The 26,813-nt window shown below is 39.7% G+C and overlaps 2 protein-coding genes across 2 annotated transcripts in view; one reads left to right on the forward strand and one right to left on the reverse strand.

The window, feature by feature from the left end:
* Positions 1 to 7,115: 7,115 nt before the first annotated feature.
* tbrg4 (transforming growth factor beta regulator 4) lies at positions 7,116 to 21,019 on the reverse strand. Its single transcript, XM_060861738.1, has 12 exons — positions 20,927 to 21,019; positions 19,243 to 19,722; positions 18,341 to 18,522; positions 17,501 to 17,642; positions 15,395 to 15,569; positions 14,658 to 14,815; positions 13,114 to 13,224; positions 12,875 to 13,019; positions 12,162 to 12,398; positions 11,936 to 12,047; positions 11,230 to 11,344; positions 7,116 to 8,064 (listed from the first exon to the last, which is right to left on the reverse strand). The coding sequence occupies exons 2-12, from the start codon at positions 19,654 to 19,656 to the stop codon at positions 7,963 to 7,965; spliced, it is 1,893 nt and encodes a 630-aa protein (XP_060717721.1). The 5' UTR covers positions 19,657 to 19,722; positions 20,927 to 21,019; the 3' UTR covers positions 7,116 to 7,962.
* Positions 21,020 to 21,490: 471 nt separating this feature from the next.
* The window catches only part of si:dkey-12j5.1 (uncharacterized), a 65,186-nt gene continuing 59,863 nt past the window's right edge, over positions 21,491 to 26,813 (forward strand). Inside the window, exons 1-4 of the mRNA XM_060861757.1 lie at positions 21,491 to 21,680; positions 22,927 to 23,036; positions 23,223 to 23,367; positions 24,691 to 24,842. Coding sequence (XP_060717740.1) covers positions 21,620 to 21,680; positions 22,927 to 23,036; positions 23,223 to 23,367; positions 24,691 to 24,842 — 468 coding nt within the window. The 5' untranslated portion in view covers positions 21,491 to 21,619. The remainder of the gene's footprint in view (positions 21,681 to 22,926; positions 23,037 to 23,222; positions 23,368 to 24,690; positions 24,843 to 26,813) is intronic.

A 26,813-nucleotide genomic window follows, 5' to 3' on the forward strand; every position in this document is an offset into this window, starting at 1 on the left:
GTGTCTCAGAAAAATAAAGTGCATGCAACTTATTAGCAGCACCTTCTATCTGATCAATAGCAACATTAAAGTGTGACACAAGCACACGTTGCATATCAATATCTCAAACTTTCAATCAAAGCCACAAAGTTTTATATGTAATAGATCGTTTACCTCTTTTTATGTAGGTGCAGAATGAAGCATACAGGGAATTGATGTGAAAGTGATATAAAAGTGTGACCGATATTCACAGTAGAGAATACTGTGTAAATAGCATGCAAATATTTTCTCAGCAGGTGGCTCAAGTGATTACACAGCGTGACACATCCTCTAGACCCTCACAATCTATCACATTATCAGTAGTGAATTAGTAGTCTTATCCAGCCAAAGTGCATGTTACTACACCAAAACATTGTAAGCATACAAAACATGAACCCAACTGACCATTAGCAACTTGAACCACTTGAAAAACAGCTGCCTTTTTCATTGTAAGTGTGTGATCTATTTTCCACCACATAATTCTCTTTATGCCTTTGGAAACTGTGATCTTATTCGTTAATCACTTTTGACTATTGTTGTCATTTTGACTCTGTATAAAACCACAATGGATTTGAAATGAAGCAATTAGCATACAGTATGATTGAAGTGTAGACAAAATATTACATTGACTGTTAAGTAATTAGTCATTTTTTACACCTCCGTCTTCACAGGCTCAAAAGTAATTGGATAATCTAACAAAATTATACATATAGGGATCGTTTTTAATAGCTGCGTGCAAATCCTCAATTTCAGCATCAGAAAATCCTCAGTTTCCTCCTTTGATATTCTTTGCCAGGTCTTTCCTGCAGACACCTTGTATTTGAATCTTTCTGTGCGTTAAGTTTTGTTGAGTGAAAACCATACTCAAAGTGTTGAGGTCAGGTGATTGATTCGGGTTTTACCCATCAGAGCAGAAAGTACAGCTCTATACACTTCACAGTCCGTTCTTCTACTTCTACAGCAGTCACATTATCAATAAAAAACAGTGACCAAGTTCCAGCTTTGGATCATCAGCCCTGCCTTTCCTTATCCATACTCTTCTATTCTCATCATCTTGGTTTCATATGTTCAGAAAATCTTTTTTAGATGTTTTCTAGCTCAAGTCTAATTTGTCTTTAGCATTTCTACTTGTTTGAATCTTGAGGTATAACCTCTATTTAACCTCTATTTACATTCAGGAAGTTGGCTCTTGAATTTAGACTTTGACAATAATAAGCCTGCTTCCTTGAGATTGTTCTTGACTTGGCAAGATGTTGTGAAAAGGTTTTTATTAATCAAGGAAGGAATTATTTGTCCACAGGCATAGAGTAAAGAAACACATCAATTGTGTCACTATCCAAACTTATGGACATAAATGTAGTTAAATTTAAGTTCTACGATCTATTATCATAGCATCAGTGATGCTAAAATCTGAGCTCATACCTCACTAAAAAAAGGGACTGTTATTCCTTTAAACCACCTGCCACCTAAATTAGGGCAGAATATATCTTTTCCTCAGTGCAGTGGGACGCTGTTGCATAGAACCATGCGCCATGTTTCCACAGCAACTGAGCTGAGTAAAATGTTCACAGCATCTTTAGAAAAGAAACTGTGTGTGTGTGTGGAAAATCCCAATGTTTCCAATGTTATGGGATTTTCCTAGGGACCTCTTTTTACTCCCTCTCTTTCACTTTCATTTCTGAAAGAATGAACCTTTCTAGGTGAAGAGCTGACTAGCCTTCTGTTCAGAGGAATTGTTCAAGCTTTCCTGGAAGTACTTAAACCTCTCTCTCTCTCTCTCTCTCTCTCTCTCTCTCTCTCTCTCTCTCTCTCTCTCATACACACACACACACACACACATACACATACACAAACGCACACTTAATTGTACTGCTTGTATAGGCTTGCCCAAACCTCTTCCACCCTAATCTGTAATGCAATATTGATTCTCACCAATTCTGAATTCTCCACAGTGTTAAGTCAATTAGCAATGTGATAGATTGAGCACAGAGTGAGAAAAGTACAGAGTGATCATAGTCACATGCAAACTCAACATTTCATCAGCCATGAAGAGTGACAGCTGAAAGATGAATGGTAATGATCTGTGTAATTTCACCATTATATTGTCATATCGGTTTTATTAGCATGAAATAAACTATTTAAGCATTGTGAATCAGTGCATGCTTTACATCATCGGTCGTGTACGTTCGGGTCCATAAGCATTTGGACAATGCTATAATTTCTTTCTTTATTTTCCTCTGTAATTGATTTGAAATGAGCAATCAAGATGTGATTGAAGTCGACAATTTTAATTAAACAGCCATTTTTTATGTTATGTTTTATCCCTCTATTTTCCTCTAAATAATTCAACAATTGACTGATAAACAGTTTCATGGTCATGGTTTCATTGTTTTCTTGTTATTTCATGGCAAATTAGGGAGATTAATGTTCTGGAGTAGATTCCAAGTGTTGAATTTACATTTGGTAGCTGCTCATGGGAACTCTCAATATGCAATCCAAAGAGGTGTTGATGCAAGTGAAGAAGGCCATCATTAAACTGAGAAAACAAACAAACAAACATTCAAAAAACAGATATACGAGAGAAAAAGAAGGAGAGCAGAAACTTTTGGCGCATTCTTAATAAGAGTGAATTCTGTCAGGGACGCAGGGATAAAAACAGTCCCAAATGCAGGATAGCATAAAATAAAAGGGTTTATTAACTAAAAACACGAAACAGTGACAAGGGCTTGACAAGACAAGACATAACATGACATGACAAAGACGACATAGGACGACAAGGATTCTGCGCTGCCATAGGCAACGCGCCACAGTTAAATACACAAGACAATTAACACATGAGGAACAGGTGTGCAGAGGTGGGGAGGAAGTAGGAGCAGCCAGAGAGGGCAGAGCGTCGTCCACAGCCGAGCTGAAGGGCCGAGCAGAAGGGCCGCGCGACGTCCACAGCTGAGCTGAAGGGCCGAGCAACATCAACAGCAGAACAGAAGGGCCGAGCGACGTCCACAGCAGAACAGAAGGGCAGAGCGAAGTCCACAGCAGAGAAGAAGGGCCGAGCGACGTCCACAGCAGAGAAGAAGGGCCGAGCGACGTCCACAGCAGAGAAGAAGGGCCGAGCAGGAGGGCCGAGGGACGTCCACAGCAGAGCAGAAGGGCCAAGCGACGTCCACAGCAGAGCAGAAGGGCCGAGCGACGTCCACAGCAGAGAAGAAGGGCCGAGCGACGTCCACAGCAGAGCAGAGGGGCCGAGCGATGTCCACAGCCGAGCTGAAGGGCCGAGCAGAAGGGCCGAGTGAAGTCCACATCTGAGCTGAAGGGCCGAGCGACATCAACAGCAGAACAGAAGGGCCGAGCGACGTCTACAGCAGAACAGAAGGGCCGAGCGACGTCCACAGCAGAGAAGAAGGGCCGAGCGACGTCCACAGCAGAACAGAAGGGCCGAGCGACGTCCACAGCAGAGAAGAAGGGCCGAGCGACGTCCACAGCAGAACAGAAGGGCCGAGCGACGTCCACAGCAGAGAAGAAGGGCCGAGCGACGTCCACAGCAGAACAGAAGGGCCGAGCGACGTCCACAGCAGAGAAGAAGGGCCGAGCGACGTCCACAGCAGAACAGAAGGGCCGAGCGACTTCCACAGCAGAGCAGAAGGGCCGAGCGACGTCCACAGCAGAACAGAAGGGCCGAGCGACGTCCACAGCAGAGCAGAAGGGCCGAGCGACGTCCACAGCAGAGCAGAAGGGCCGAGCGACGTCCACAGCAGAACAGAAGGGCCGAGCGACGTCCACAGCAGAGCAGAAGGGCCGAGCGACGTCCACAGCAGAGCAGAAGGGCCGAGCGATGTCCGCAAGTCCAGAAAACCAGAAAGGGGGGGAAGGACGGGAAAAGCCCTCCACCACAGGGCAAAAAATATACAAAAATCCCCCTAAAGCAGAAGACCCAAATGCAGGATAGCGTAAAATAAAATTGTTTATTAACTAAAAACACGAAATGGTGACAAGGGCCCGAGAAGACAAGACATGACATGACATGACATGACAAAGACGACATAGGACGACAAGGATAAATACACAAGACAATTAACACATGAGAAACAGGTGTGCAGGGCGGGGAGGAAGTAAACAAAGGTGGGGCATACACGTGACACAGAACATAAACAAAAGCACGTGGCCAAAGTCCCGGCTGGATCCTGACGGAATTCACTTGTGAGCTTTCGCAATGCCAACAGACCTGGAAGACCACAGAAGACAACTAAAGTGGGTGCATGGTCAAATACTTCCTTTCATGGTGAATAAAAACCACTTCATCTAGCCAAGTAAAGGTTTCCCTCAAAATGCAAACAAATTGAAATGCTAAAGAACAGAAATGTCATATTAGACTTAACTAGAAATCATCTAATTTCTAAAAAATCCAACCCAGTTCTAGAAAAAGATTCTCTGGACAGATGAAACTAAGATGAACTTGTACCAGAACGATGGAAAGAGATGAGTATGAAGAAGGAAAGGAATGGTTGATGATCCAAAGCTGGAACTGGATCACTGGCGTTTATTGATAATGTGACTGCTGATAGAAACAGATAGGAGACGAAGGAGAAGCAGAAGGATGAATTCTAAAGTGTTTGGAAAGCCGTACTTTCTGATGAGAAACACAAAGAAAGGGATTTTTTTTTAATTTGCCAAAATAAAACAATGAGGGCAAAGGTCTTAATGAAGAAGAAGTTTATTCCAGCGTAGCAGTGACAAAGTACTTAGGGTTCATGAAAATCAAGAAGAACCCAGGACAAATCCTGCTCAAGAATTTTATTCTGATTTTCCTCTTTGTAGTTTAAATGGGGTTTTGCTTTTCATGTGTATTAAGTGTAAGAACTTAAGTGTCTCCCAAACGGCTGGGTCACACATTGTCGTCTAGCCAGTTGTCTTTAAATGTTAATCACGGTCACGTACACCTTTGCTTGGCAATGTTACAGGTGTTATCACTCAGATGGTCACTTTAAATGGTAATCATGCTCACGTATACCCTTTGTTTAGTGACGGTCCTTGATGTCCTGCTGCCGATATCATACTAACAATTTAATCAAGGTTGTTCATTTAGAGTTCTAAACATATTACCTTATGACACTTAAGTCTCTTTGGGAATGAGCTCAAATTTCTAACAAGATCAACCCAACTATGCATGCTTTTTAGTTAGTGAAGACAAAACTGAATGCGGAAAGACCTAAAAACAAGCAGCAACTGAAGACGATCGGAGTAAAATTGTAAGTTTCTAATTCCCAAATATGGTTCTAGTTCTTTTTTTTTTAAATAAGATAAAATTTTCGCTTACATAGAATTTCTAAGTTCAGAACCAATGACCAAAATTCCAATCTATTTAAGAGCAACCAATCATTGGAAGGTTTGAATGAGCGTGCGAGTCCTATCCAGTGTGTATTCCTGCCTCATATCCAGCGTTCCCATAAAAGGCTCCAGCTACATCCTGGATGTTACCCTGACCAGAGTAAAGGAATTATTAAAGATAATCTGTGATTAAATATTAATATTGAAGAGAATCTGTGAATAAATGGACCAAACATATCAATAGAATAAAATAAATGGTCCGAATTAGCAAAATCTGTACCTGAATATTTGAAAACCTGATCATGCACACTCTCCATCTTCAAATAGTAATTACACATATTCATATGGAAAGCAGAGGTACATGTTTTATTCAAAATCATTGTTTTTAATAGTTCAGTCCTCTCTGATCCTGGCAAAAGCAATACAGGCGAATACAGTGCTTTGCTTTTTGGTTGCGTTGCCATGGCATACCAAAGTCTTTAATGGATTTAAGTAATCCATCCTTTTGTCCCACTTGTCCACTTGGGTCTGTTTGATGTAAGAACTCTCATTAAATGGCTGTGCTAAGCAGATTTCAGATGAACCGTGGCCACAAAGAAAGACATGTAAGGGTGTCTGATGATGTTGTGGCGTAGATAAACTCTGTCACCTCTCATACAGCCATGCATAAAGATGGCTGTACAAAGGAACGAAGGTTCTTCTTTCCATATCTTTGAGTATTCAGAGGTTATGTTGAAGGCTGAAGAACATCCAATAAACAAATACAGAAAACAATTAGTCATCTATCAACCAGTCATTTATTTTATTACATTCTGAATGATTTGTTTTAATGTCACTCCTTATAGACACAGAGGAAATGTCTGGAATAAATTCATATCAAGCAATTAATAAGGAACATTTGAAATGGTTAAATAGTTTAAAATATAACTTTTTCAGTTAACTAATATAAATTTTATTGTCATTGTTGAAGGAACTACAGAAATGGCTGTATTGTTAAAATGCAAATGGGTGTTTATGGTTGTCTGGGACAAAACAATAACAGTAAGAATCGCTTTTTATTATAAAATATTAAAATCTGGAATAGACAACACAAAAACACTCAAGAGGGTTAACCTTAAAATCCAAACCACTGGAAAGACGTTGAGGAACAGGAAGACCAGATAAGACAAGATTAAAGCCTGCCCAGTTCTAGAACAAGATTCTCTGGACAGATGAAACCAAGATGAACTTGTATCAGAATGAAGGGAAGAGAAGGAAAGGAAGGAAAGGAAGGGCTGATGATCCAAAGCGTACCACATCGTCTGTTAAACCTGATGGAGGAAGTGGTCATGCATACTGTAGCTGCCGGTGGAACTGGGGCGCTGGTGATTATTGATGATGTGAGGGTGGAAACCTTTCTGACATGATTGACAGGACAAAAACTTGCCATTTTAACAGAGTGTGTAGCATTTTTTTAAATATAGATAGGAGGTACTGTTTTCTCATTTAATCTGCAATATTTGTCTTTTGTCTTCCTTCTGATGTCCCTCTCAGTGTTGAATTCTGTGTGTAATAATTAGTATTCTCCCTTTTATGGGAACTTAAAGTTCAAATAATTTAATATTGTTCACAGATTCTAAGGATTTAAATCTGATTAACACAAATAATCACCATCGTTTAATATCCTCGTCAACATCCTTGTAATATCCCAAACTCCCCCTACAATTAATTTGCTATGCTTAGTAAGCATCTGAATAATTCTCAACCACTAAAACCCAAATTGAAACCAAATACAAGTTTAAATAACATTTTATTCTGTCCATATGCAGCACTTCACAAAGATGACTGAATCTTACATTTCATATGTAAAAATGATGTTTTTAAATGTTTCAAACTCTTAGGTCTGTGCAAACCCCATTCCGTTTTAAAGCAGCCTCAATGACTGTCTCCTTGGCAACAAGGAAAGCCCCATCCTGTTGTCTAGGCAACCACATCACAACTGGTAAGTGGGAGTTTATTATTAGTGGAAGGAGAGTTCTCCAAAGAGACATCCTTTACAGTTTTTAGAAGACTCGCAGAACTGATGTTTTGTCTGGCTGGTTATTATTCACAGTATAAAAGTCTGTTTATCTGATGCTCGAAGCTGAACAGGTTCTACGGACGTATACACGTTTAAAAATGGCGCACGGATAAAAGACACAAACTGGAATTATTCTGTAATTTGATAATGTTGTATACACCTGAAACGCAGATTGTTTTCGATCACAGCATAAAACAAAGCTACATTTTAAAAATAAGCTCAATATCAAGCAGGTTTTCACACAGAAGTATACAAAATGCAGATGTACCACCCAAGCCAATCGTATCTTGGAGCCTCTGATACTCATAAATACTAATCAATTATTTTATAGCATCATAATTAGAACTTATTGTTAAATTAAGAAGAGTGTTCAGTGTTGTATCTGCATGAAGATCCTGATGGTCCATGCTCATGTATGTTTATTATTGGTGAATAATGTAATGTTTAATGAGTCTTCATTTTATAGTTGGATCTAAACATCTCGGTGCTCAAACTGATTTGCCATGCTGTTCGTTTCAGAAGTTCTGCTTTGGTTTGTGAACACGCTGCAATCCATAAGCTCACTTAGCCATGTCCTCAGCGACAGCCTTCCCGATCTTATCCTTCAGATAGGACACTTGCTGCCAATCCGTCTTCAACTCTAGCCACTCAAAGTATGGAACCTGATGAGAGACAAAACTTCATGTTAATGCTAGATTACCTGGTTACACAACTGCAGTTTTTAATTATATGAATTTCACACGGGTGACACCCAGATGATGATGGTTACTCTCTCAAGTCTGGTTCCTCTCAAGGTTTCTACCCAATATTATCTCAGGGAGTTAGTCATTAGAGATAAACTGATAGAAATATAAAAATGAGTTTGATAAATGTATTAAGATGCTTTGTTACGTGTCCATCCTTAAGAGCGCTATACAAATTTCAAAAGGTCATACTGTATGTGGCTTAGAAAACAATATTTCCACCAGGACTAAATTTCAAACATTTTGAAATGATTTTAGAACAATTTCATTCCAGCTATATTCCATTCCAGCTACATTCCAGGCGATCCCTCGCCTACCTGAATTTACTTAATAAAAAAAAAAATAGCAATAATTACATGCTTTAATTCCAAGCTCTATTGACATCTCTTCACTGGTCACTCTTCAGGTGAAGAATTAATTGCTGCACTGTTCTGTCGATTAGATTTCTTGTTAATCGTCTTCTTTATTAGAATACATTTTTGAGTAGGTTTTGATCCATTTTCACTATGGATATCTGGTTGCAGGTAAAACATGTGGCTATGGTATGTAGCACTTCTGTACGTCGCTCTGGATAACTGCGTCTGCCAAATGCAGTGAATGTAAATGTAAATTTAGCTATCCACACACCCAATCAAGAAAATAGGTGTTCAGTTGGGTTGAGATCTGGTAACCGCGAGGGCCGTAGCATAAAATTTACATCATTTTCATACTTGTCAAAGCATTGAGAGAGCCTTATACTCTGTAAAAGGGGGCGGGGTTATCCTCAGAATATAATGTGATCGAAAAGAAGAATTCTGTATTGATTTGCAGTAACCCTGGTCACAGTGGACACAAACCATGCCAACATTATTAATATTGGCTCTTACAGACATTGTGTGTTTTAAAACAAATACATAAAAATACTGTAATGCATTTAAAACGCCAATAATGTTCCCCGGTCAGTTTGACCCAAACAGTACCAAAGGGTCCACAGATGCCCCTTTTCCACTGAGGCAGTTTGAGTGCTGGTTCGGAGCCAGAGCCTAATTTAGAACCAGTTCCTTCTTTTTCAACAGCCAAAGCACCGGCTCTGAACCAGGAAAAGTGGTTCTTAAGTAGCACCAAAACGTTGCTGGTCTAGACTTAAGAACCGCTTGCGTCAGGGGCTGTGGGCGGGGCTACTGTTAGCGATTTATTTGATAATGTACCTTAAGTATACTAATGTTTAATACACTTTTACTTTACACAATATGATCAATTATCAACACACAGGATAGTAGGTAGCTACATGCTAAGGCTAACTTTTTTCTGTGTTAATGATAAAAATGTTATGTACTTTTTCGATCACATCTGTTTATACAGATGACATGGAGCTGCACGTACACGTTGGATTCGCCGCGTTTGGATGCCAATGTAGGTTCACAAAGCCATGAGCATTAACAGTAAAGCAACATCTGCCATGACTCGGCTCTGTGACGGCTCTCTAACCGATGGAAATGCAAACCGGTTCTTAGAAGGTTCGCCAGTGGAACCAACTGTGAACCAGCACCAGCGCTAGCTCTGAACCAGCACCCGGTTCTTTTTGGTGGAAAAGGGGTAAGAGTGAACATGTAACACATGAGTTAACTGAATTATGTACATGTACAATGACAAAAAACACTCTGTAATGTGCTGTTCTCATTTCGTGCAGCATAGCACACAGTCTGAGAACAGGCCTAGTTAATCAGTGATAATCCAGAGCCAGGGTCAGGGAGCAGACAAGCAGGCTAATCCTACTGTCTGCTAGATGGCCGAGTCTTCAACCAGGGTGCACAATATAAAGACTGTCTATTTCCCGAGTTAAATAAAATGTATAAACACTCAAAATTTGTTTTAGTAACCTGATTAGCATAAAACAAGATCATAGTGAATGCAGAGCCAGTACTTTTGATCTGAAGCTAAGAACGTTAAATCTAAGATCTCTTGCATCTAAAGACCTTATTGTTAATGAAATGATTACTGATCAGAAATTTAGTGTTCTAGGCTTAACAGAAAAATAGATTAAACTAAACAAGTTAGTTGCATTAAATGAAGTTTATCTGCCTGGTTATAGTTATATAAGTCACCCCACCTAACAAAGGAGAGGAGGTATCGCAGTTACTCAAAATCTAGACACAAGTTCTTTACTTAACATATGTGGACACAAAACAGTCTACAGAATCCTGCTTTTCTTCCCCAACGTCCGAGCGCTATAACCAATAAACTGAATTGAACTTTCATTTTAAACTATAATATTACCTAATCATTTCTCAGTCTAATTGAAGAACTAGCCAAGCCAATCCTGTTCTAACAGGATTATTCTAAATGCTGCAGAGAGAGAGGGAGAGGGAGAGAGAGAGAGAGAGAGCGAGAGAGAGAGAGAGAGAGAGAGAGGGAGAGAGAGAGAGAGAGACTGACTCAATTCTCTCCTGCAGCTCTGTGCTATTTTTAAGCCAGGCATGGGACAATCTGCTACGCCAGACGCTGCAGCGTGGACCTAGCTAATCTGTGCTAGCTGTGGCTGACAGTCACAGCATGTAAAGAATACAGAAACATACAGAAATCTGTGACATTAATGCCCTGAGAGTCTCACACACTGCGTAACATGGTAGCATGTTAGCTGCCTGTAAATAGAAAACATCTGGTAGTGTACAGTATATATATTCGAAATGAACAGAATAGCTTGACATAATTAACATGAGAGATGCTACAGATTATTATTATTATTATTATTATTATTATGTAAAGGAACACTTTTATGCAAATGTAGTGTAACTCTTGCTACGTCTGAAATAGCACCTTGAATCTTGACTGATGGAATGAATGAATGAGTACACTGTTTGCGAATTAGGCATGTAGCATAAGTTTTCTAGCCTCTACGAAAATGAAGCAAATGCTAACAAGCCTCTCAGAAGCATCCTTGAGATTAACATAAAGGAACTGCAGTCATGGTGTGATTTAAAAGATCACGTGGCTATAAATTACTTTAGACTTATAATCTTACAAACATTTATCATCATGTATAGTCCTCCTTCCTTGTGGTTTTTTTGGTCTTTCCATCTTTGGCTCTCTCGCTAAATGACTTACCTCCACTAACAGAAACCCGGCCAGCTGCAGGTGGCGCTTCTGCATGGCGAAGCGGCCCAGTAGGTCTTTGCTTCTAGAGGCAAAATGAGGAAACTCCCAGGCCAGGAAAGCCACCCTAAAACACACACGAAAAATTATAACTATAATGAAACTTCTGGGCACAGATAGATATAATTTTAAAGAATAACCCGGGTTGGGATGCTCAGACAGACAGGCACATTGATAAACAGTCTGCCACACACAGAGCCAACCACACAGACAAAAACACAGACAAACACAGAGACATACAGACAGAAAGACAAAGACATTGTTAAGCAGCCAAACAGACAGACAAAAATCCCCAGACAAACAGAAATAGTAAGACCAACAAACAGCTCCAGGCTTAAAGACATAGAGACACGAGACAGACAGAGAGACACATGCAAAACGAGAGTCAAAAGACATCCAAGTGAAGAAAGATACAGACAGACAGGCTGTCCAATAAGGGAACAGTTTTGTTAAACCATGCCAAACACACACTGGTACATAAACACCACAGGATATATTGTTGTTGTTTTTTTTTTTTTCACATTACATGACAACATCATTAGTCACAACAGAGAAATTACGATATTCTACACATGATTATCATCTTGGACTATATTTAAACATGGCTCATTTTTGTGGTCAAGTAATTAGGCTTATTATTATTTTTTTTAACCCTCACCTTCGTGCCCCCTGAGGTAAACGCTCTGTGCTGCCCCCTCCAGGTAAGTGTGGCGCTTCCAGTTTCTTCAGGTCTATGGGCTTATTCTCAGAATTCACCACCAATTCCGCATCTAAAAATAGTGCCAGAGCAAATAAATACACATTCTGGCTCTTAATATGCTTCACTGGGAAATCTTCCAACATTTGCTACAGCAGAGAGTGACAGTAAACGAACACGCACACACCTATAGTCCACCCGTACACGGTGCTGATGTTTTTGCGCAGGGCTTCTGTACGATTTTCAGTGAGGATCTGGAGGGCTTTGTGTAGGGTGGTCTGAAGAGGTGTCAGGCTCTGCTTGGCCTGTTTTTCATGGACTGCTGGAAGGGGCAAAGTGGCACGGATGCCAGATTCTAGCTGTCCTGAGGCTGCAATATGAAGCACCTTCAGTGTGTAGTTCTCTGCACGAGCACCACTGCCACCTAGTGGTGAAGAAACAGACACTTGCTATATTGAGTGAGTAGCTCACCAGTTTCTGGACCACTGTGTTAGCATGTTTTCCATTCTGATGTACGTGTTCATTAATTGAATGTAAACTGATTCAACTGGCTGGTGAGTGTATTAATTGAACTTTGTATTGAAAAATATATAGTAATATATATATGAAATGATAGCAACAGGGTTTTTGTGCATATTTGACATGTATTGTATGTTGCCCAAATTTGTATGATGCCCAAATATGAGGCTACATTTGACATTTTATCAATTAATATTTAATATCCTGACACTATTGAAGCACAACATGGTTTTGATAAACGTTCAAACAGAACAAGTCACATCTTATGAGGTCTTACTGTTGCTTTAAAATGAAAATAAAAGTGTAGTCGGTGAATGTCAAAATGTATTCATACATTCCATCACTGCGTGCTGTGCTACACAACCGCACAGCGATTCCCACCTGTAACTTTGCTGTGAAACGCAGGATCGATGATAGCGGCAATAAACTCGGGTTTGGCCTGCTGGAAAATGCAGAGAGCCCAGACTACATCGGTCAAAACAAAAGGTTCCAGGCTCTGCCAGGAGCTTTCCAAAGCCTCATGAATCTACACACACGACAAATAAAATCATTTTTAATTGTATCAACCTATAACAATATTTTACATATATGCATTTTACATCTCACTTCTGATTGGTTACCTTTGCGTAAAATTCCTCCTTGTTACTGGGCTGGAAGTTAAGCCTGGCGAAGGCCATGAGGAGGTTACACATCTGTAACATGCTGTACTTTTCACTGTTTTTTACAAAGTGCTAAATGGAAAGAAGAAAGAAAGGCATGTTATATATATATATATATATGTGTGTGTGTGTGTGTGTGTGTGTTTGTGTGTGTTTATATGCATACTGTCACCACAGAGTTGTTTCTGAAAGCTCTAATCTGATTGGTCAGCAGGTGTTGATTAATTTCATTTAAAAGCAGCTTGGTCATTTCAATAGTAGGTTTGTATTATATTATATTAAAGCGCTCCTGGTATTGTTTCTATAGCAACACCTCACTCGATAGCAGATAACCCACATAATCCAAGTCTAATGCTAGACACCTTTATGTTCAGTGTGAATATGGTGATGTTTTCTGAACAAATTTTTTTTTTAAATTAACATTTATGGTTTCCGGTGTCGGTGTCATGTTTTTCCTCCAGGGGAAAGTCTTCCGTACAGACGACTGTGAGGTTTCTCTGTACCACAGAAAGCTTCAGAAGATATCTATATATAAAAAAGATGACTGGTTATTGCTGCTAGAAACCAAGTGATAATAGGAGCTAAGGTTTTTGTTTACTTTCCACATCATCGAATGCAGTCTCTTGTACCCAGACCTTCAGACTGACGGCACAAGGTCTGGACTCCACGGCAGTGACCAAGAGGGCATCTGACTGACATTCAAAGCAACCAACCAGAGTTTGTTTTGTTTGGCATCATGTCATGTCCCTACAAAAGCAGTCTGGTGTGTAATAAAACATCCTCATATGTGTCACAGTTGTAAACACAAAGGATTTCTTCCTCCACGAAAGAAGTCGAGCCTCACGACAGCTTTGTTTCCAGATGAACTGTCAAATAAGGTGCACACAAACACACACACACACACCTCCTGGAAATCCTGTAGAATCCAACCAATCAGATGAGGACTTTAAAACTCCTGCGGTGTTTCAGATTTTGTGTGTGCTGTGCATTAGATGTTCATCCCATGTTTCATGGGTCTAAGACGACATCAAATGTTACTATAAAAGGTTAAAAAGCGCGACGTGATTGAGTCATTGCTGCTGTGGTGTTAAAGGAAAAAACAGGTGCCTGTTGATTATTTCCCTATAACAGCACACACCATTCATTCACCATTTAATTCCTTATATAATTGCAAGCTAGCTTCCCAGCTTAGAGATGTCTAGCATAACTATTGACGATATCTAGCGTTACTATTTACTAAGGCACGTATGCTTATGAGTCAACTATATTCCACAGAAAAAATACTGACCTGGCAACACTGTCTATGATGTCAATGAAATATACCATGGCATCTTTTTCAGCCTGTAAACGTTCTGCCGTGTTTTTCAGACGTCAATTATCCGTTAAACAGAACAGATGGAGTTCAACACCATGAACTTTAGCTTTAGTTGTTTCTTTGTATGTTTATATTATATAAAACACCCAATGTGTAATATGTCGATGTGTCGAACATATAGAGTTTAAACCTGAGCAAATCCCTCGAACAGAGGCACGTGGAGCCACTTCAGGAAGGCTAGAGACTTTGAACAGCGCATGACTTCAGTGGCGCTCATCTCTGGTAATCGAGGCAGGAGCTCAGCAGCCAACCTCTGGCACACTTGAGTCTGGTGGAAATTCAGCTTACCTGCGGAAATGAATATCAGAACAGCAACACTGAATAACAACACAGACAAAGCCTTTAAAACAAACTGTACGGTATTATCGTACGGTCCATCGCCATGCAAAATATTTACCCACAGACCTTTTTCTACCTTCATGTCCTCATTACTGATCTGTTGTCTCCCATACCATAATTTTAACAAGCAAATTAATGGATCAAAATATCCAGATCCAGTTGCAACTGCAGGGAAAACTACTTCCACTTGTCACCCAGGAAGGTAAAGACTTTTCGTATTATTTTTGTTAGTTTCATGAACATTTTTGTACCTTCTATGCACATATAATGAATCCACCAAAAAAAAAAGTTAATTCCAGGTTGTAAAACTACAAAATAGTGAATATGCTCCATATCTATGTATGTAAGGCTGTGTTAAGCAAAAACAAATGAACACACTAACCATTGTTAAAGCAAAGCTGATAATTCTCTCCTTTTGTAACGTTTTATTACGTAATATGACTTTGTTCGCTTTTCCCGAACCCATAGACTCCGACCTGTAACGAGGACTGTGACTAAATCAGAATTGAAGCAGTTTTATAAACTGACCGTATGCAAACACGATGTCCAGCAACAGAGGTGTAGTGAGTTCAGAAGAGGGTTTCTGGTGCAGGTGGTAGGACAGCGCTCGCAGGAGTGGCACTGATCGGCGGCCCTGCAACGCCACGGATAACATCGCTCTGCGGATGTCCTCTGTGCTGAACTTCTCGGCTAACTCCAGGGCCTGGCGCAGAAAGGCGATAACGTAGCATTAGACATGCAAGACACATAACAGATGATAAGCTGGCTTAAATCCTGTTTCAGATGCTGCCTAGTTAGCCTAGCTATTGAAGTTGCTAATGGAATATTCTATAGAAAGCTTCTGAATTTAGAAATGTTTGGATATAAAGCCACCCAGCTGAGTAAATAAGTTTACTTTATACGACAGTTATATAAGTTACATGTGGATTGGTCTGTGGTGGTGGCCTGCCGACCCCAAGTCCATAAAAAAAAAGGGAGGGCTTCGTAAGGAAGGGCAAGTGGCATAAAACCTTTGAAAATTATTAGGATGATCTGCTGTGGTGACCCTGAACAGGGAGCAGCGGATTCTGTACCATGTTCATGGAGGACAAAAAATACAAATCGACTATAGAGAAAGAAATTTACTGTTAATCAGCCGACAGTATAAAACGCAGTAGTCACATTTTTATTATTGAATGTGGAGAATGAAGGTGTGGCGTTTTTTTCCCGCTCGACCTGCGTCAATCAGCAGTAGAAATCCAGCATCAGCATCTTTGTAAATAGGAGCGTCATGATTTTTAGCAAAATTGTCCGTAGTGTGTGATTGCGTGAGTGAATGAGAGTGTGTGTGTGCCCTGCGATGGGTTGGCACTCCGTCCAGGGTGTATCCTGCCTTGATGCCTGATGACGCCTGAGATAGGCACAGGTTCCCTTCTATAACTGTGTGTTATCTGGTGCAATTATGTAATCTGATCATTTTGAATTCAGATCAATGTTGCCTGTCCTTTCTGAACTATTCTAGCTCATGCACAAGCTGGAGAGGTTAAGGCTCTGGGTTGTTGATCAGAGGATTGAGGTTCAAGCCTCAACACTGCCAAGCTGCCAGTAGTGGGTCATTGAGCAAGTCCCCAAGTCCTCACTGCTAGGGGGTGCTGTAACCTTCAAAGTTGGGATTTGTGAAGTAATAATTTGTAATGTGTATGTGAAAAATAAAGGATCCATCTGACGCTTACCACATACCGCCAGCGCGTGATACATGATTTAAAGGTGGGGTCTCCGTTGTTTGAAAGCCAATGTTGACATTTGAAATTACCAAAACAAACACGCCCCTAACCCAAATGGGTCCCACCCCTGTACTGATAGCTCCGCCCACACAAACATACGTAACCCAGGCAACTAATGGAATGAAATGTGTCTATCATAGCTGAAGGGAAGAACAATACGATTGCAGATAAACAAACAAGCAAAAATGACACACAAGCATATTCATGCAAAGGACGGCATATATTAGTTCTGTGTAACAAAGTAAAACCAACGTTACTCACCTATCGAGAAGGAAAAAAGTGCCTCGGTGTCTTAAGTAAAGTTGGTCACATATTCACAGATTGGAGTTTCCTGAGTCAATAACTCCTGAGCTAAACGCTGTTACTACACAAAACACGGTTGTAGCTGCGTCTCTACATTACTACGATAGAAAAGAGGTGTTAATTGTGTAACAGCGTTTAGCTCAGGAGTTATTGACTCAGGAAACTTGAATCTGTGAATATGCGCCAACATCCTTCTCCTTCAGTTCTCTCCAGCGTTGGAAAGCTGATCCTATATTAACACGTCCTACTTCTTGCCTTATCGTAAGCCTTTCTTCACTTTCTTTCTTTATTTTTATCCTCCATGTCAATGTTAAAATTGCTTTCTGCTAATGTCACACATGCGCACTGAACACTCTCTCCACCCATATTGACAAGACCCGCCCCTTTCTGCTCATTGGCTACACGTTTGTTTTGTTTTTGTTTTGTTTGGCGTCCCAACGCAGTTTTCTGAAGCATTTCTCAAACAACGGAGACCCCACCTTTATTGGAATGTACATTTTGTGTGAACATTACATCGATAAACTACACGTCGTTTGTAATATTGGTCATGTTTGTGTGTGAGTGTTACCTTATCTTCCAGCCTTTCCATGAGCGGAGGTGAGAGTCTAGCGGCTCTGCTCATGAGCATGGTGACGGTGCGCGGGTCGTTCACCTCTGTCCAGCGCAGCTCCAGCTGCTTTAGCACAGACGTCTGTAGCTCATCTCCCTGTCTGCACCACACACACACACACCTCTAACCTTACTGCAACATAATTACACAAACTGTAAATGTCCATATCCACACAGCAGCAGCACAAGTCATGGCACGACTGAGCCCTGATCAACCTTAAAACGTGTTACGATATTGTGAATAAACACAAGTCCACGAGAGACGGAGGCACCACAAGATAATACGAACCACACAACTTGATGTATGACCCTAACTCTAACCTGACACATGGTTTAATACCGACTGGCATTTAAAACCCAACGTCTGATGACTAATTTTCATGTTATGAATCATCCGACCAGATAAACAATAATTTAGCGAGTAGTTAGTCCAGTATTGGACTAGTTAGTCCAGTATTGCAATACGATTTAACAAATGGTGTGTAGTGAATCCTCTATTCAAGCTCCTTATCAGCTGAATCAACTGAATCAGAATCAAGTGTGTGATTCAGTAACCATGAGGTGTAATTAAGTGTGAACATACAGCGACTCGCGGTGACGGCGCAAGAAGACATAATTTCTCATCAATAAAAGCTGGAGACTTCCAGCAAAACGAGTGGCAGTAACCGGTAGCAACAAGACGTGGGCGCGGCCGTATCGGCGAAGCCCTACGAGTGCCACGCACTGAAAAACCTTATTACTACTGGAGTAAAGCGACTGGAGAGTATGTTAGTACTTTATTTAATACTCCTTTGTTTACCCCTGATTCTTCCAGCCTGACGCCCAGTCCGCCAGTGAGGAAAGGTGGCGGTAGTTGAAGCGCCGGAGCCTCCACAGTGCCTCTGTCTGGAGAGAGGACATCAACGAAGTGCTGGAAGGGACACCGAGAATGGAGAGAGCACGCAAGACAGACACCAGTGTGCCATTCCATATCACATTCACCTAAAATAAACAAAAACAAAATAAACAATGTTAGCACCACAGTGGCATGACCAGTGTGTTAAAGCAGAAAAATACATCTGCAGCAGATCCCCAGGTCATGAAACTGGATTTAACCCTGGTGACAGGGTTACTGAATACAAATCAGATTTCAGCACTCATTTTGCATCTCGGGCCTCATGTTTTGTTCTGTATAAGTTGAAATGCAAGTGCTTTTCTAGCCCTTATTCTAAGGTCTCAATAGATATAGGTATATAAACAGAATATCGATATAGAATAGAAGCCTTTATTTGGTCACATATACATTACAGCACAGTAAAAAATCTTCTTTCACATATCCCAACTTTGGAGGTTGGGGTCACAGCGCAGGGTCAGCTATGGTACAGCACCCCTGGAGAAGTAAGGGTTAAGGGTCTTGCTCAAGGGCCCAACAGTGGCAGCTTGGCAGTGCTGGGGCTCGAACCCTGTTTCTACAAACAACAACCAAGAGCCACCACACTGACCTAAATAAGGTATATAGATATAGCTTATAAGTTAACAGTGAGAAACCGTATGCAGTCTGAGGTTTTAGTTACTTTTTGGTCATCTTCTACTGCATTGGTGACCTGTAAAACATCGTCAAAATCGATATCTGAACCCGACAGTGTGGATGGAAGTCAAACAGCATTCGCTCTCAGGGCTGTTTAACACACATCTCTCTGTACCTGTACTCTGTATCTTTACCTGAGAGTTTAAAGACCCCATCAGATCCTCGCAGCGAGGGTCCTGAAGGATATTCGCCCTGTCGAGATCTTTATTTTCCACCGCCAATCGGCTGAGTTGGACCAGACACATGCCCGCTTGATTGGCCGAGCCGCCTCGTTCCGCCCACAACGACAACACATCCTGTGGCGTGGTGGCCTTCTCGACAAGAATATCCAGTTCAGTGCGTGTAAATGTGATGTTCGGTTCATCCGCCTGTTCTGGACCTGCACTCAGATTCAGGGGCCTGACGGAGGGTAGGATTAGGGACTGGGATCGTGCTGGATGCTCTGTGAACGGGTGAGATGCGAGAGCATGAAGGCGACTGGTGGCCGAAGAGGCCTGTGGGCAGACAACCAAAAGGCGAGCACAACGGCTCAAAAACCTGCTGGCCATTTGGGAGAATCTTCAGCAAAGCAAGACTAGAATTCAAGACTCGGGATCCACATAGCGGTCGTGCTTCTATAACAGGAAGTTAGTGATAGAGAGACAGAGAGAATAAGATGAGGATTGAGACACAGATCAAATATGTAAAATATAATACAGACAAAATAGTACAAGCAAAAAAAAAATAAGAAAAATAAAACAAAACATAATGGAATACAAAAAAGGGACATACTTCATCTAAAAGAAGATGTCTGAGATTATTCGACATATTGTTGACTGACTGTTCCAAAGTGCTGACATTTGAGACATTATAAACAAACTGACAACAATAATAAAACATCAGATTGTCTTCATGGCTTAAAAACTTGACTTTCTTTGTACACAAACTCCCTGAATGCTAAAACAAGACACCAGGTGATTGTGGCATTTATTTTAATAGCATAAACATGATTCTTATTATATTACAGCTTCAGGGCTCTCAAGTATCACGCATTGAGCATGACAGTCAGACAGTCTCTGTGGGTGAACGAGGATGTGCTTTTTTTTTTTTTCATTGGTTGTTGAGTTAACAACAACCAATGAAAAAAAAAAAAGCACATCCTCGTTCACCCACAGAGAAAACCACTGGAGCTACGAGCATCACTTTGAGCACAGAGTAAGTCATGATCTCTTGTTGTAACGTTACAACAAATTCACAACAAACAATGACATTTTGACTGCTGTTAGAGATGTTTCCCAGATAATCAGCATGAGGTTTTCATAAGTGTCTGTAACTTAGCCAACAGTTTTACAGCCTGTTCACTAACAACACCTGCTCAGAACAAGTAGTCTAGGCCAAAAGTCCAAAAAGACAACAAACACTTACAATAAACAACACCAGTCATAATCTCTCTCTCTCTCCCTCCCTCTCTCTCTCTCTCTCTCTCACACACACACACACACACACACACACACACATTAATAAATGGAAATTGAATAAATACTTTGCATTTGGTTAAATTGTGTTCAGTGATCCTTACCAAACACAACACCACCTCCCTCCATTGTTGTGTTTGGGGTTGGAGATGTCACTCTTGCCTGTCTTTAAAACTCGAGAGCCCTACAGCTTGTGTACAGGTGAATAAACAGCAGCTCAATGAGGAAGAATTCTGACCTTGTACTTATGGAGAAGCTACCAGACTGTAATCTAACAGGATTTACAATCTCCTAATGTAACGAATTCCACTTTAAACAGAAAACAGGCTTTCAACGACGATTATACATCAGGAGCCTTGTTTACCTTTCGTCACTTTATATTCCACGATTTCGATCCCGGCGACATTCACATGGCTCTAGCATTGAAAGGCGCGTAATATTGACGTCAGCACCACCGCGTAACGAGTTAGTGTGAGGTTATTATCTACGTCATTATTGTGCGACAGTTGGTCATTCTCCTGTCTGAGCTGTTTTGATAAACCTCTCCTTTAATACATACATGATGTAAATTTTACTCTGCAGTTACTTTGGATGGTCGTGTTTCCGTATAAATGTAGCAGATATTATAGTATCATAACACATTTATTTTAAAGTATCATAACACTTTTATTTTGTAATATCATAACACTTTTATTTTGAAACTAAACTTTCTACCGGAAGTGAAGCCTTAGACTTTACCGTCGCTCCACATGCTGGCAACTACTGTTACTTTCCTACCCGTATTCCAACAAACCCCGCCTCTTCTTTTAAACCGCACTTTAATTGGCTAGTTATTATTGTCATCTTGTTAATAGCCAATCATTGGACCGAATCTAGAAAGTTACCAGCCAATCCTGGTGTAGAAGGTTGAATCTTCGTGAATATGATTGTGAAAAAAAAAAGTCAGGGTGCTAAAAATCCCATGCCATTTCGAGGCTGTATATAAACATCTGCGTTATAAATAAGATCTAATAAAAGATTTTGTGTGAAACAGAGTTGCTGTCGTTGGAACACAACCATGGGAGGACAAGCAAAGGCTAAAAAGAAAGAGAAACCTAAAAGAAAAGAGAATCGTAAAGGTAATTGTCTAGTTAATAAACTATAAGTTTCTAATATAACTGTAATCACTTTGGTGACTGTGACTGATCAACATGGCTTAGTGATGGATATATAGAATAATATAAAAAAAACCTTCATCATTTCATAAAATCACTTATAATTGAAGGGATTTGGTCTTTTTATATCCTAATTAAATACTGAATGCATATATGTATATATATATATATATATATGTATATATATATATATATATATACATATATGCATATATATATATGAATGTACGTATGTATGTGTGTGTGTGTGTGTGTGTGTATATGTGAGTGTGTGTGTTTGTATATGTGAGTGTGTGTATACATTTATATTGTATTTATATTTATACACATATATGTATATACATATGTATGTATATGTATGAATGTATATATTTATATATGAAATACACACACATATATACTATATATGTGTGTGTATACACATATGGATGTATATATTTATATATGAAGTGTATACAGTATATGTGTGTGTGTATATACCATATATAATATAATATAAAATGTTGTATATCAAAAAGCTTATACCAGCACCAGTGTTTTGAGATTTATTGATATATTTCAGGTGGTTCGATATTGACACATTAGTAGAAATCATTGGTCTGCTGTTTTAAAAAATGACTTTAAAAACCTTTACTATATGGCCAGTCAACAGAAATGTAACTTTCTTATTTAAAGTACAGAACGGATTAATATGAAACACATAAAATATCTAAACTCTTGTTTATGTTACATGAACTGTGTATAATTTAAAGCATGTAATATCTCATTCTGTTCTCTTACACGTGTGTGTGAGTGCACTCGCTGTGTCTAATGTGAGGATTGGGCTTGTGTGTCACACTGCAGCTCTACATCTCCACTGTTCTGTCTGTGATTTGAAGCACTTTGTCACGTGTATAAGCAAACAGTGAAAAGTTTGTGCGCTGTCAGAGGTTGGCACCCCATCCAGGGTGTCCAATGCCTTGTGCCCCATGTCCCCTGTAAAAGACTCCAGGTTTCCTGCAACCCTGTATAAGATAATTGGCTGCGTGCTGAATGTATCAGATAAAGCTTTTTCATTCAAATAGATTTGTATTTTGTGCAATTTCACATTGCTCCAACAAGCTACTAGAATATCATTTTGGAATTAAGATCATCTGTAGTAGAGAGGAGTGATTTATATATCATATCTTTTTATTATAATCATCGTGTGACTTTTTTTTTGTTGATTCAGGTCCCGAGAGCACAGCAATGTCACCACAGGACAGGATGAAAGCCAGGATGCAAGAGAGAGCCAAAAAGAAGACGGCTGAAAAATACTCCGTTGATCAGTTACTGGAAAAGGTGATGCACAGAGATACATAAAATGATGTGTAGTGATATTTATAGCGATATTGGATTTGTGCTGTAAAAATGACCGCTTCTGTGATGTAGGTGTTTGGATCTTCCAGTTAATGTAGGCCAGCACTCATCCAGGTCATGTGTAATTTCTAATAATTTATAATACTTCTTTATTTATCTTTCTGTTAGACAGAAGAATGCATGGACAATTTTGACTTCCCAATGGCGAAGATGTTCTGTCAACGTGCTTTGGACATTGAGCCTACCAACCTGACCGTTCTGGACATGCTCGGAAACATCTGCGCTGAGCTTGGGGACATGGATAAAGCCAAACAAATATCCTTTAGCTTGCGATGGAAACGGTCCAGACAGTAGCGATGCTAGCTGTGTGGACATTTTAAAAAATCTTAAACAAATGAATTATTTTAAAATATAAAATATAAAAGGAATCAGGACTCTGTTAGCTTTCAGTGTGAGATGTGTGTGTTCCCTCTGTTGACTGATAACCATACACAGAATTTTAGTGGTTGAAGATAACATCTTCAAATTTTAGAAGCTTATAAAGAAGCACTTGGAGCATCTCAGAGGATTGATATCACTATTTGCTTAGAAAAGTAACCATTCATTCATTCATTCATTCATTCATTCATTCATCTTCTACCGCTTATCCGAACTACCTCGGGTCACGGGGAGACTGTGCCTATCTCAGGCGTCATTGGGCATCAAGGCAGGATACACCCTGGACGGAGTGCCAACCCATTTGGAAAATTTGGAACAATTTTTGGAACATTTCTATGAAAATATTACCTACTACAAATACTCTACTTTCTGATGAGCTATTAAAGGTGCGGTGCACGATGTTTGAAAGCCAATGTTGACATTTGAAATCACTAAAACAAACACCCCCCTAACCCAAATGGGTGTCACCCCTGTATTGATAGCTCCGCCCTACACATACATACGCAACTCTATTATGGCGGAACCTGCTGGGGCAGCTGGCCGAGGGGGTATTTTTATCAATAAATGAACAAATGTGTAATACAAATGTGTTTTTGTAGTACTGTGTGTTGTACCGTGAAAGGTTTAGCTCCGTTTCACGCAGAAAACGTTCAGTTCTCTCTAGCGCTGGAAGGCTGATCCTATATTAACACGGGTCATGCTTCTTGCCTTATTGCTTTTTGTTTTTATTCGCCATGTCAATGTTTCAGTCGCTTTCGGCTAATGTCAGACATGCACACTGAACACTCTCTCTGCTGCATATTGACAAGACACGCCCCTTTCTGCTCATTGGCTACTCGTTTGTTTTGTTTTTTGGCACGACTCAGTTTTCTGAAGCATTTTTCAAACAACGTGCACCTCACCTTTAATTTCCACTGCAGTGTGTGACATGACAAAGAAATTCAATGCTGAACAAGGGCACATCAAAACAGACACACATTCCACTTTTTAGCCACTGGTAAACAGTTTGACTCTGGTTCCTCTCAAGGTTTCTTCCTGGTATCATCTCAGGGAATATTTCCTTCCTCATTAGGGCTAAATATTTTGTATATATAATCTGACCATTTTCAGTGTTAAAAGTGCTCCAAAAAGAGATTTTGTAAGTTTGTAGGTGTGTGTGTAGGATGTTTGAAATGGTTTTCACCCTTAACATCAGTGAAAGTATTTCTGAAAGCGGTGGATTTGAGTCCAGAGGAAGGCCACAGTAAATACATGTACCTGGGTCAGATTCACACAGGCGCCGAGGCTGTGCAGTACTTCAGCAAAGGCATTGAAGTGATGCTGAAAGCCATGGACAAGCAAGCGCAAGAGGTATGTATCAAGCAGACTATTTCATTACATTAATCACTAGGTAAATTAGTGCTATCTTGTTAGTGAATTAATATACTGCTAGTACACAGTAGAGACCTTACAGTTGTTATATTATTATAACAGAGATGTCATCATTCACCAACATCAACAACACAGAGCCTTAAACACTGGAACCACAGTAAAACTATTACCTAATGTTCTTTGGGAATGTACTGCCGTTGGCATATACTGCATCAGGAGATCAGCAAGATACACAGTAGTACCCCATTATGTTTTATGTGAATATCCATAGGGCTGGATATAAATAGAATATAAATATCGGGCCTAAAACACAGCCTAGTGGTACACCGTATTGAATTTTTAGTGTGTATGTCGTTCATACAGCTGACTCACAGAGCTAAAGCAATCAGAGAGCTTCTAGTGTTTACTGACTTCTTGACACGAGTGACAGTGAACGTTGGTGATTAGATGTGGGTGACTAAAGTTAACTTCATGCAAATATGGAGTAACTTAGTTTAGCGAATACCAACGGGAGTGAAAAACACAGATTCTCCTTCATCTTGTAGGATGTTATGATGCGATAACAATCGATTGAGAACTTTATTGCCATGAAAACCAGTAGTAGGAACACTTACTGGCAACTTCATAGTACAGTCCAGTTCAATTCAAGTTTATTTGTATAGCGCTTTTTACAATTGACATTGTCTCAAAGCAGCTTTACACAACATAAAGATAGAACAAAAGGTTAATATATATGAATAATATATGTGGGAGAGCAATTCTAGCTACACAGACATGACACGTTATTCACACCTCTCTAATCTCTCTCAAACTAGAAATGTAGAAATGTTTGTGTAGCTCTTGCTTTGCATTGCAGAAAACAGCGTAGAAATTGCCCTAGGTTCATGAAGCCATACCAAATTGAGGGATGCTACAGAGACTGGACAAACACTTTAAACAGCACTTAATATAATATTTACATTTATTAAGCAGAACATAAAAAAAAACTTTTACCGTATCTGTACACAGACAGAATGTTTTTATATTTTGTTCAAGAAATTTAGATTTTTAAATTCAAGAAATGAATCAAAGAATTTCTTTATAAAACTACAATATAATATAAAATATACACAATAAAACTACAATATAATTTTATAAGTTTATAAATGCCTCTGATTTCTTCTCAGGTCTTGTGATGAGTATTTACACAAGAAATCAGCTATTCGTGGAATCCAGTGCAGAAAGAATTTTCTTTTGAGATTTAACTAGCTTATTTATTTTAGTTATTCACCTAAACCTTTATTATCAAAGGCATTTATTATTAACGACTATTAAGAACGCAGTCCGAAACCAGTCCATAAATTAGGACAAATAATATCTGCTCAATATATTCAGCTTGACGTGAACGTCGGTTTTACTGTAATTCGGTTTCCTAGGCATCGCCGAACAGTCGTTAGACAGCCGTTTTGTATGCAAGTCAACAGGATGGTAATTTCTGACGGATTCTGAGTCATCATAGACAAGCAAGGGCAAGAAGTGTGTATCAAGGTGAATTTTGTGTGATAAAATCTGACTTTGTCTGTAAATGTTCTTATTTATTTACATTCTGGTGATCACGAAGTAAATTAGTAATATATTCTTAATGAATTAATATGTTGCTAGTGCAAAATAGGGAGCTTTCAGCTGTAATATTAATATCAAAGAGATATCATCAGTTACTGAATCACTGATGCCTGGTTTTCATTGTGAAAGTAATTACTGAGTATAAACTCGGTGTACATCTGATAGGATATAATGCACCAAGAGATCAGCAAGGTACACAGAGATACACCATTTTAGAATTGAACCTACAACATAAACAAGACATTTTAATCAGCAAAAAGTCAATAAGCAGCCAGTGTGGATTAAAAAAAAATGTGGAAATGTACTGTACTGACTTCCTGGTGAGGACGACGTCAGGCTGCGTTATGA

This window comes from Tachysurus vachellii, chromosome 25 (assembly GCF_030014155.1).
Source record: "Tachysurus vachellii isolate PV-2020 chromosome 25, HZAU_Pvac_v1, whole genome shotgun sequence".
Classification (NCBI taxonomy): domain Eukaryota; kingdom Metazoa; phylum Chordata; class Actinopteri; order Siluriformes; family Bagridae; genus Tachysurus; species Tachysurus vachellii.